Source organism: Notothenia rossii (genome assembly GCF_949606895.1).
Source record: "Notothenia rossii genome assembly, chromosome: 6".
In the NCBI taxonomy this organism is placed as follows: domain Eukaryota; kingdom Metazoa; phylum Chordata; class Actinopteri; order Perciformes; family Nototheniidae; genus Notothenia; species Notothenia rossii.
Window position 1 is genome coordinate 22,775,689 of NC_136909.1, and position 11,666 is coordinate 22,787,354.

Below are 11,666 nucleotides of genomic sequence, written 5' to 3' on the forward strand. Positions count from 1 at the left end.
AACTGTTAACGAAAATCCCCGCAATTACGCAGTTTGAGGTTAGTTCACGATCTATTCGAAGAGTAAATAAACAAAACAAATAAACAAAATGAACATACGGACAGGATTCTAATTACTCAATTCAGTTTGATCCGAAATGTCGAACGAATAAGGAAATGAAATATTCACAATATTATGACCTTGTAATCTTGCTCAGGCATTTGCAACAATCTCATTTGCACCTTTTTTTTTCTACAACCAATCACCGTATCCGTTAAATACCAACCTTGCTTAATTGGAGATTAGCGAAATTTAATCTGGTTCTGCAGGGACCTGAGAGGTTTTTGAAGAATAAATGATCCGCTCTGCACAAAGCTTTGAGGGCCGCCATGTTTTGGAGTTAAACACGGGCGATGAGTCGAGGAGTGAGGGCTCCAGCCGGTGGAAGACAGATGATGTAGCCTGAAAGGTCGCACACAGTGGCTATCAGAAGTGCTAGCTTACACCATAGGCTCACGATGACATTAGCTGCTGCCTCAGTGATTGGGCTGGACAAGTGGGCTGGACTGGGGGGGAGATACAGAGAGGCTTGGCAAACTAATTTACATGTAACCCTTTCACCACCACTACTATTACTGGGACGGCAAGATTATATCACTTTCCTGTTATTTCAACACGCATCAAGTAATACATTTAAAAATGGCGATAATTACGCGGTACAAATTGTTGTTAAGGATTACCCAGGCGCGCGCACAAGCAGAAACACTGTTGTATTAATGAATTGGAAACAGACGAGACCGTCTATGTGAGCACGTGAGTAATCCCTTGCTCACGTGACGCACACTCTTTAGTCATGGCCGACGACTACAGGCGACAAGGTTTCGAGTTGGAGAGAAGGATATTTGAGTTAGACATCAAGTGTTCCAGTCTCAGAGCTGAAAAGCAAGGTATCGATGAGACGTTTGTGTTTATTTTCTGTATTGTGGCCAGTCTTGGCACATCGTGTGCGTGGCTACAATTTTTGATCAGTGTATCAGCCAACTAGCAAGCTGGCTAACGTTACCTAGCATAGCCTGTAACGATAACAACAGCTGTTTTCTGATGACATGTTTCATATTGTGAAATAATACACACCATGCCGTTAACTAACAGGTGATAACGTGTTATTTGAGTTACCTTTGAGTAAAGTGTAATACATGACGATGGTTGAATTTGAATACCTGCGTGTTCGATGTAAAGGTTAGCGTACGTTGGCTAACGTTAGCTAAAATGCGTTATTGTTGACAAACGTTTAGCTGGACAAAAACACGCTGCTGCGTTATAGCTAAATAACTTCAGCTGATACTTGATTTTCAAAGCATTGGTGTTATTATTTTTATGTTGAAATGTACCGTTTTGTATTGGCAATCATTACATTTAAACCGTGTTAAACTCTTGAATGCTGTCTCATAGGCATATTCTTGTACCGTTAAAATGTGTTCCACCTCTGTCACAAACGTGTGTAACCTAACCGTGCCATTTATATAAAACAATACTGAAATGTGTTAAGTTGGGGAAAACTGTGCTTGAGTTCAGATATGTAAATGGTAACATGTTGACATATCGTTCTTCCATAGATGATGACTATTTACAGAATGCGTCTGCCATACTAGACAAGTTGAAAAGCTATTACAGGCAAGGAGGGGAGAGTAGCAACCTTTCCAAGGTGCTTCAGGATTACACACAGGTACCTCATTGCATTACACTTCTTTGAACGTCAAAAACTGCAATTAATGATGTTTACATTAGTGGTTAATTTTCCGGAGCGTTTTTAATTGAATAATCTATTCTAGTTGATAAGACTAGTCCGAGAACGGGGCAAAATGCCAATTACATGTCCCTACATTCAAATCATCATACTTTATTTTTTTGTGGACTCATGGACAGGTTTGAGTGTGCTGATTTATATAAAATGGAAAAATAATGCCGAGATTGGGATTAATCAACCAAAATTGCTGTGGGTTATTTGTCCTTTTGCCCCTATACTGTAAATGTCAAACAAAGGACGCTCATTTTGTATTATGCATGTAAAACATGCATGTACTCAAACAACTGGTTCCTAAGGAATTCTCATTATTTCAGAAAAGTAAACTAACTAGATGTTAGGGATGACAGTGTTTCCCCTAGGATGGAGTCATAGCAGTGGTGCAAAGGCAAAATGTGAGTGTGGAACGCGTGGAATTTTTTTGTGCTTGCGAAGTGCGCCCCACCAATATGTTTCTTTGTGTCTGCCAGCACAAGAAAGGCTCTTGTGGCTCTACAGGTGTATTTAGCTAAATCACCTTTATTGAACATACAGGGAATTAAATACAACACAAATACTACAAATAACAAACAATCAAAATAAAATGTATGCATTTAAATTAACCTGCTTTATTTGGGGGTGGACCTCACATCCCCTAGAGGGGTCCGGGGGTATGCACCCCCCGGAAGATTTGTTTTTAAATGTTGAAGTGAAATGCATCAATCTGGTGCACTTTGAGCACAAAGTGAATTTACGAATATATCTCTCAACACTCATATGAAAGGGAGCTGTATACTTTTCAATGATCAAAAAATCTTTAGAATATGATCACAACCAATAACAAATCATTTAAACTTGTTTATTCTTATCTTATGTTACCTAGTTAGCATTCTTTCTTTTTATTTATGCATATTTTACTAATCACTCTCCTTTTAAACTGTTTTTTTTTTTTTTTTTTACTGTCCTATAGTAGACATTGGAATGATTTCTTAATTTATTTTTTACAACTATATTAAATAGATAAAGGTGTGCTCTGTCTCGCTGGCTCACAGGCTGTGTGCTCCTTCGTGGCGATGACGCGAGCGCCACATATTATTATTTGAATGTATAAAAAATCAGCAGCAGTGAATGTATATAGGGAAAACACTGGATGATACTCAGAGCACACATTTGCTTTTGAAAAGGGGCTTTAAAAGAGTTTTGGGGATTGTACGCCGTGCCTACCACTCCCTGGTTGGTATTATACGTTTTATCCCTAATTTGACCTCGATATTTAGGAAGAACTCAGTAGTGACATTAAGTGAGAGGAGTGAGCTAATTATATCGGATTATGTTTACAGATTTTTGTTATCTTTAAAATGTTCCATGTTTTCTTACACGTTGTATTCAATGTCTGGTGTGGATTTGTTTGTTTTTCATCTTTAAGGTTATCCTTGACATCACATTTTATGAAGAGAATAAGCTGGTTGACCAGGAGTTCCCTGAGGACTGTTCACCATTTAAAATCCAGCAGCTGCTGCAAGACCTGACTGAGCCAGAGGTTTTGGCGGGGAGGCTAGCACCAGCGCAAGAAGTGTGTATATATATATATATATATATATGTCTCAAAAGGATTTTGTATGCATGTTCTGTACATGTTTTGTATTCCCAGTAAGAAATATATTAAGAGATGTATTAGTTGGAATGTAATGTTGTCTTAGGTTTATAGTTTTGCAAAATACACTTTCCCAGATTGACTTGCATGACATTGTCTAACACTACTATTGATGTTTATTATAGGTGCAGTCTGTGTTGGGCCTAGAGCTGTTAGAATGCCTCTATTGGAGACGTGGAGCTCTGCTGTACATGTACTGCCACACCCTTCATCAACGAAAACAGTGGATTAAGAAAAACAAGGACACGTTCCTTAAGGTACCAAAGTGTGAACAATCTAAGTACATTCACTAAATGCATTTCTGGACAGGATGTGGGCTTAACTGAATCTTCATTACAAATCAAGTGGTGGTTTTGTTGAAAAAAGGTATTTCAGGTTTCTTGTTGGTAGAGATTATTCACATTCATATTTGAATCCAGTGTATTCAGGAAGGGGTGCGCTACTTAATGCGGATGCTGCAGGTGAGGAACTCTGTAAAGCTCAACGATGGGGTGGTGCTCCATGATACTGCTACGGCAAACTTCCTATCTGAAGGTAAATATGTCATCACTTATCTTTGTGGTCCATTGTAGGATAATTATTGAGAACATTCTTGAATTGTATGATTTTGTTGTTTCCACAGGCATCTTCTCGGACACACACCTGCTGACAATGATGTACATCGGGGAAATGTGTTTCTGGGCAGTGAAGTATGAGGACTGCAGCGCTGAAACTATGGATCGCAAAGATGATCGCCTCCAGTTTCGGGACATTGGCACACAGATCCTCAACAAATACGTGCTTGCCTGTGAGGGCCCGCTTCAGGGCCAGGGCTGGAACACTGAGAATGCCAAGGAAATCCTTAGTATTTTACAGTGAGCCAAGCTGCTCTTATATTGAAGTTGCCCTCAGGCACAGATCTTAGTTCAGTATTCAAATGTGTCAACCCCAAATAAAAATGGAAGCCATCAGGTGGGGTGTAATGTTGTGGAAGGTAAAGAGGAAGCATGGGGAGAAAGTGTATGGGGAGAAAGTCTTTGGATCAGTGTCTTCAGGCAACCTCATCCCATGCCAAACGGCCCAGGCCAAAGCAGGTCAGACAGAATAGGATAGGTGGTGTAAAACTGGCAGGGGTTGCAGTCAGAGGTGGAGGTTGAATAACTTATGGCCCTGTCCTGCTGGAAAAGCAGTTATCATCTTGATTCTAGACTGTTGACTGGGGCACTTATTTTGCTCTGAGAATGTGTTATAATAACATTAATATAAAAAGGTTATTAATAAAATGTACCTTTTTTTTCTTCTTTCATTTGTTAAGATTGTTACAAGTTTGAAGATAATCCAGCTGGAAATGAGACATTGCACAGTAACATTTTATTTATTGTTTTGTTGCCATTTTGGTATGCTTTTAATATATTATAATTGCATATACAATATATATTTTGTGTATTAAAATATACACACTAAAGGCAAGAAAAGGTGTTCAAAAACAGTTTGACAATGATGTATTCATGACTATTTGAAGTATGCTCATATTTATTCATACCAGCTTTGTAATGCACCACTTGTATTCCCATCAATTGCAAGTAAACATTTTCTGCCACTTCAATAACCTTGATAGTATAACTATTACTAGATAATCTGTGTTTGGACAAAAATCATTTTTCTGTTTTTTATGTCCTCGTTGACAATAAACACGCGCGTTGTTTTAAAAAAGAAAACACCTTTATTTTCCATTGCAACTTTTTCAGATCCGTATTTAGCAGCACGTTTAGAAATACATTACCCACAATGCCCCGCTGCCGCCAGCAACAAGGAAGTGTCAAAATCAACCCTGAAGTCTCTCCTTAGTCCATATTAAAGTGTGGGGAGCTACACGCGTACATCTGGAGTCATGGCAGGTAATATCCAGCAGCTCAACGAGTCGGCAGTGATCCGCAGCCTCAGGCGCTTCCGAGACACATATTTTACAAACAGAGCTAAAGTTGTTCAAGACGAACTAGTGCCTGTCGTTGAAACGAATGCACAGCCACAACCCGGATTTCTGGACAGTTCACCGGTGAGTCCAAACGTTCATGGAAACGTCTTTCAACTGTCCCACCCACCATTGCGGTAACAGTGATTTTGTTATGCCTGTGTATATTCAGTTGGAGTAAAGAAAGGGGCAATTCCAGTTTGAAATCTGTAAAGAGAAACCCTACTTTTTTTTAAAGCAATCAAGATGTTATTTAAGTACACATTTTGAACTTTGCCCAAGTAGCATAATTCTACTTACTACTGTCTGCACTGCTTTTCATATGGTCAAGTTATGAGCAGTGTTCACCTGCAGATTCTGATTTTACACATAGCATGATGTTATAGAACTATATCATATATTTTTATAATAACTGGCAGGGCTCATGATTACTTTTGACTTTTGATGGAATCCTTTCCCATAATAATATGTGGTTGAAATTCAGTTTTTCTTTATTATATTAGGATTAAACAGCCATGTGTAGCCTCCTTTTATGTTATTGTATTTAAACAAGAGTTCTTGGTAAATCTATTTTCTAAAAGACAGATTTATCTATAAAATGTGACTTAATTTAGGGGTATGTTGTCTTATCAAGACATGACGTGCATGTAAAACACTTAAATAAACCTCTGAAAGACACTTGCTTGCTTTAATTCAATTTATTACAGATATTTCTACAACATGATGCCTATATTCTTTTGCTAAGGTAACATTTTAGATGCCAGGCTTCTCATATTCATTTGTGTATTTTCAATAATAATAGATTTGCTGCTGAATACTGGTGTTCGGGATCGACCCCCATTTTGTCCCTGTCATCTTTTCTTGTCTTGTACTGTTGAAATCCTCATTACATCAATCCTAGTATCCTCCCTCCTTATTAAGGTGGATGTTCAGTTCCTGATTATGACCTTTCTGTGTCCTGCGGATATCTGCTGTCTGGGAGCCACCAGTCGGTACTGGAGGGCCATGGTTAAAGATCCATTACTGTGGAGGTACTTCCTGCTCAGGGACATGCTACACTGGCCCTCCATTGATCATGTGAGCATGCCCCAACTGGAGTTTTTGGATGCACCCCTCATCAATGAAGAGGAGAGCCTGGATGATAGAGAAGAGGATGGCGACAGAGGTATGGTTTCAACATTTGACTACATGTCAGAGTAAGTATCTTTTTCTGTTGTTTAGTTTAATGGTCCGTTGGTAACCATTTATTTGACTGGAATGTTTTGATAAAATTATTTTCTCTGGACAGATACCTGAAAGGCTGCCCATCCTGCAGACAACAGTGGCTTCCTTCACGGCCGGCATATGAGGTCTTTACCTCCTTTCTTCAGTCTTTGGTGCCCTCTTCTGAACCACGCTATGCAATGTTTGGCCCTGGCATGGAGCAGCTTGATGTGTCTTTAGTCACAAGGCTCATGAATGCCCCAGATGTGCTACCTGTGTCGGGCACTCCTCAGAGACAGATAAATGGTGAGATTACATTGATATTGACTGATTGATTGATTGGTCAGTGATTAAACAAACAAAAGTACCTCTGGAATCTGTTTCAAAGTACAACTTCCTCCTAAACCAATGGCAGCTGATTTCTGTTTCCTACAATGCTGTTGTTATACAAATGTACATATTATTTAATCACAATTGTTTTAAAAATCACATTGTTGTCAAATGTGTCACTTTTTTTATTATTATTTCTTTTTTATCTTTAGTACTTTTTATGCATGCTTGCGTAACATTAAGCTGTCTCTGGCTCTTTTCTGCTGTAACAATGTACATTCCCCCTCTGTGGGACTAATAAAGGTATTCTGATTCTGATTGATTATCGTATCTAATGTAGTTCTATTTATCTACCACTAGGTGGCATAATTGCCTCAACATTGTTATCCCATTAGTCACTTATAGCTCAGATGCCAAAATAACAAAACTGATCTTTTTATTTTCATTTTAGGAATTGGTTCTGGGATCAGTTACATTTTCAACAACCAACACAAATTCAATATCTTGACTCTGTACTCAACCAATAGGTAAGCACTTTGTTATTACAATGACCATGAGAGTTGCAATTCTTATCTTTATCATTATATATTTGTGAAGACAGCCACCGTCATTAAACTGTGTGTGTTTGTGTGTGCAGGGCAGAGAGGGAAAGAGCCAGAGTGCAGCAGCAGAGTGTCAGTAATAAACTGTTTACCTTAGAAGGAACAGATGAATCAGGATGTCCAGTCTACAGCCCTGCGCCTCAGGTCCAGCAGGTGTGCCAGGTTGTGGATGGTTTCATCTATGTAGCTAATGCAGAGCTTGGGAGAGGTTTGTCTTAGAAGCTTTTTACAAATGTTTTTCTTACATATTAATCATAAGCACAGAACATTTGCATAACAATATTTCTTTAATAGGTGGGGAAGAGTGTGAGGTGGCTCAGATTCGGGCTGTGCTGAGTTCTGCTGAAAGTTCAGCATCCAAGCCTCTGCTGGTGCTTTCCTGTGTCTCCAGAGACGACCCAGAAGAGGATAGAATAACTAACCTGCAAAAGGTCACCAGCAGAAACAGGGCCAGGTGTCGGACTCCCTGTGTTGACATGGCAAAGAGACTTGAACTACCGCAACTGGCTAACCCCTGGATGGTAATTCCCTGATAGTTGATCAACTGAAAGGCTTTCACTATGTTTATATGCATCCAGTATCAATTTGAGGAGATGTATAATCTGTGTTGGTGTTTCACTATCTCAGGTGCAGGATACAGTGGCAGAATCTCTGTCAGGTCTCCTGAATGGCATTTCCTGGTTGCTGAGATGTTCTGGAGTCAAACTCTATGGGGGTTAGTTATCTAACTACTGCTGCTGCTGATGAATGGAAACAACAAACTGTATTGCTGCAGCTTCCAGACAAGGTATGCTACATGTGCATAAAATGTAGCGTTGCCTGTGGGACTTCAACTGCATCAGCAACAGATGTGATGGGTTTCTATTTGTTATTGAACTGAGAGAAGAGAAAGAGCCTTATGAATGAGTCATAGCAAAACCAGGGTTACACATGAGACTTTGTTAGTTGAACACTATATTCTTTCGAGCAGAAGTGAAGTACATAACTTACTTGAATTTACGGAATAGTTGTTGTGGATGAAGGAACACTGCTAGTGCAATTCTAAATAACAGACGGACAAAGATAAACACACTCACCAGCAGATGGAAAAGAAACCTACACATGTAATATAGGGAATTGTTTTTATAAAGAAATACAAATATCACAATATATTTTGCAAATACCTGGATATTGATATTGTGGGGTTGATTTAAGAAGCTGAAAAATGACAGCTTTTTACTGTAATACAGCCTTGAAAAACAGATGTTTTGCCCTTTTAGGATATCCAAAATACAAAACAGAATCTAGTCTGCACCATATCATGACACAGTTCTAACTTTGGTCAGCTGCTAACTCAACAGGTGGCCAGCTGTTTGGTTTAAAATGTGATAGTGATTATACATGTTTGACATTACATGTGTGTATGATTTATTAAAGGCTATTAAAATGTATTAAAGTTAAAAATGTCTGCCAACAACCCTCCTGCAAAAAGCCATACACCTGAAAATATGCCTTTTAGGGCTAAACTAGAATACAAGCAATGATATGTATGTACTGTGTTTTAAATAGTTGAGGTTGTTTATATTGACAAATACTTTTCCAATTCATGTGTTTTCATGTTATTTGTTGCACAATTTTAAAAGGTTTCAGATTTGTATTCATGTCATGAGTCACATTTTCAGTCTTTTACAATATCGATAACGTTATTAAATGTCTGTAAAAAAATTGTCTTCTTCTTTCTTTCTTTCTTTCTTTCCTGCATTCGTCTTTTAGTACTCTTGCACATGTTCACAAGTTCAATCTTGTAAGCAGTGGAAAGTATTTATCTTTCTTCCCCTTCCTTTCCTCTCCTCTGAGGTCAGCTCTGGCATGAAGAGTTGAGTCTTCATCTGTATGTCAGTAAGCAAGGAACACTATCCTGTTTTTGCCACCAGGATGCGCTACTGGTAGCTGGTGGATTCAGTGTTTCGTAACTGGAAGCGCTGCCTTTATAACTGCCCTTAGCATTGCCTGTTTGACTTGCAAGTGAAAGGCTTTTGTGACAATAGAGATATGACCTGTAAGAAGTCATCTTTAAACATAGTTGTGAAATATTCACAGCAGGAGTACGGAACGTTTCTTTTGCATTCTGCAGTAGGTCATTCAGATGCAAAGTTGGACCTGAAAATCAATCTGCCTCTGACTGCAGCATGGAACATTCACAATAATTTCTTCTAAAAATTGAAATGTAGGTTCAAACCCACAAGCAGACATTTCAAAAGAAGAAATTCAATAACACACTCCATGTGTATTTTTGACCATGATTAAAATTATCATCTATTCAGAGTCCTTACCCCAAGTGAAGGAGTTCAAGTATCTCGGGGTCTTGTTCTCGAGTGAGGGAACAATGGAGCGTGAGATGGGTCAGAGAATCGGAGCAGCGGGAGCGGTACTGCAGTCGCTTTACTGCACCGTTATAACGAAAAGAGAGCTGAGCCAGAAGGCAAAGCTCTCTGTCTATGGCGCCATTTTCGTTCCTACCCTCACCTATGGTCATGAAGGATGGGTCATGACCGAAAGAACGAGATCGTGGGTACAAGCGGCCGAGATGGGTTTTCTCCGCAGGGTGGCTGGTGTCTCCCTTAGGGATAAGGTGAGAAGTTCGGTCATCCGGGAGGGACTCGGAGTTGAACCGCTCCTCCTTCGCGTCGAAAGGAGCCAGTTGAGGTGGTTCGGGCACCTAGTTAGGATGCCACCTGGGCGCCTCCCTAGGGAGGTGTTCCAGGCACGTCCAGCTGGAAAGAGACCAAGGGGTAGACCTAGAACCAGATGGAGGGATTATATCTCTTCGCTGGCCTGGGAGCGCCTTGGGATCCCCCAGTCAGAGCTGGTTGATGTGGCCAGGGAAAAGAAAGTTTGGGGCTCTCTGCTGGAACTGCTACCTCCGTGACCCGACCACGGATAAGCGGGAGAAGATGGATGGATGGATGGATCTATTCAGTGTCCCGGCTGGCAGCGGTGTTCACATGTTGTTATGGCATCCTTTAGGGCATGACAAGATAATGCGCCTCACTGGTGGTCTTTTGTTTTAGTCCCCTAGGTAACCGCAAGTCTTTGGTAAAGGTATGTTCCCCTAAGCAGCCCTTTTTAGCAAAAGGTTTTTTTTCTCTCAACAATCATTTTCAAAGACATACAGATTTCGAATTGGACCATGATTGGTGCAATCTAGGTACATTAAGCTGCTGAATACTGGTGAAGCGGAGATTGATTCCGTTTTTTTCCCTTGGTGAAATTTAAAGGGAAATTATGGAGCAGGCAGCTGTGTGTGTGTTCCTGTGAGAGAGAGAACATCTCTGTTCTCTGTAAACAGGATGTCTATCTCTTACGTCCTCATTTCACAGTTATTTGAACACATTGCATGTTTATGTCCACGTCTTGTGTGTATACATGCTCATGCTTACAAAGACTGTCCAAAAATGAAGGTACACCAACAAAAATTAAAAGAAGCATATGAACCATGGGAAACTGTTTTCAGGGCAGGTATGTTGGGGATAACTGCTTAATCCTTTGTTATTGCTCTGATCCTGATGGGGCTAATTTAAGTAAAGACCTTCCACTGAGCAGGCACTGGCCCTGTCAGTGTGGATGAATAACTAAGGTAGTCTCAGTCTGAATGCATGCAGAAGGGAACTAAGCTGAACCACTCTTATGTGAATATGGGCTAAAGAAAATAATCTAAAAATGAAGTGAACGCTGTTTGCAGTCAGCATGTGTTGGATCCTTTGTTGAGACTTACTTACATAGCATATTTTTAAAGTCTGTTTATCCACAATGCAGACTGTGGACCATTAGCACAGGGTCCTACAGAATGGTGGCTTGGGTTTTGTGGGGGAGGATCCTGGGCCATGTTTTGGAGTTCTGAATGAATGAGTTCCAGACCTCCAGCTGCCTCTTGTCTTCAAAAATCAAAAGGGGCCCTCTGGGATATGATGTCACTAAGAAGAAACCCCGCTTTTACTGACCCAAAACAGAGTTTGCAACAACATGCAGACAATTAAAGCATACATACCATGCATGTCCATTGTGTAAGGAGACCGCAGGATTAAGCGTGTGTATAGAAAATAGTATGTATAAAAGGAAAAAGTCAGGGCCCAATAAAACTGCCTTGTGTCTGTTCTTTACAACGAAGATTTAAGCTAAGTAACA

General features: G+C 40.0%; 3 protein-coding genes across 4 annotated transcripts in view; 2 read left to right on the forward strand and 1 right to left on the reverse strand.

Annotated features, from left to right (window-relative positions):
• oxct1a (3-oxoacid CoA transferase 1a) overlaps nucleotides 1–537 on the reverse strand; it is a 39,816-nt gene extending 39,279 nt beyond the window's left edge. The window contains exon 1 of the mRNA XM_079686431.1: nucleotides 266–537. Within this exon, the coding sequence (XP_079542557.1) occupies nucleotides 266–370 (105 nt within the window). The 5' untranslated portion in view covers nucleotides 371–537. The remainder of the gene's footprint in view (nucleotides 1–265) is intronic.
• A 153-nt stretch (nucleotides 538–690) lies between these two features.
• On the forward strand, nucleotides 691–4,696 carry rimoc1 (rab7a interacting mon1-ccz1 complex subunit 1). 2 transcript variants are annotated; one of them, XM_079686434.1, is made up of 6 exons: nucleotides 691–926; nucleotides 1,596–1,705; nucleotides 3,189–3,335; nucleotides 3,542–3,673; nucleotides 3,836–3,950; nucleotides 4,039–4,696. In XM_079686434.1, exons 1-6 carry the CDS (start codon nucleotides 833–835, stop codon nucleotides 4,272–4,274), a joined length of 834 nt encoding a protein of 277 aa, XP_079542560.1. In that variant the 5' UTR covers nucleotides 691–832; the 3' UTR covers nucleotides 4,275–4,696. The 2 variants fall into 2 exon arrangements, with proteins under 2 accessions (XP_079542560.1, XP_079542561.1); XM_079686435.1 differs by lacking the exon at nucleotides 3,189–3,335.
• A 154-nt stretch (nucleotides 4,697–4,850) lies between these two features.
• On the forward strand, nucleotides 4,851–9,199 carry fbxo4 (F-box protein 4). The gene is made up of 7 exons (XM_079686432.1): nucleotides 4,851–5,451; nucleotides 6,289–6,563; nucleotides 6,656–6,876; nucleotides 7,352–7,427; nucleotides 7,538–7,710; nucleotides 7,797–8,023; nucleotides 8,130–9,199. The coding sequence occupies exons 1-7, from the start codon at nucleotides 5,287–5,289 to the stop codon at nucleotides 8,220–8,222; spliced, it is 1,230 nt and encodes a 409-aa protein (XP_079542558.1). The 5' UTR covers nucleotides 4,851–5,286; the 3' UTR covers nucleotides 8,223–9,199.
• Nucleotides 9,200–11,666: the final 2,467 nt, after the last annotated feature.

Coding starts and splice junctions, on each gene's coding strand:
- fbxo4 (XM_079686432.1), top strand. CDS start 5,287: ATGGCAGGTAATATCCAGCAGCTCAACGAGTCGGCAGTGATCCGCAGC. Junction 6,564..6,655: donor ACATTTGACTACATGTCAGA/GTAAGTATCTTT, acceptor TTCTCTGGACAG/ATACCTGAAAGGCTGCCCAT. Junction 7,428..7,537: donor ACTCTGTACTCAACCAATAG/GTAAGCACTTTG, acceptor TTGTGTGTGCAG/GGCAGAGAGGGAAAGAGCCA.
- rimoc1 (XM_079686434.1), top strand. CDS start 833: ATGGCCGACGACTACAGGCGACAAGGTTTCGAGTTGGAGAGAAGGATA. Junction 3,336..3,541: donor GGCTAGCACCAGCGCAAGAA/GTGTGTATATAT, acceptor TGTTTATTATAG/GTGCAGTCTGTGTTGGGCCT. Junction 3,674..3,835: donor ACAAGGACACGTTCCTTAAG/GTACCAAAGTGT, acceptor ATTTGAATCCAG/TGTATTCAGGAAGGGGTGCG.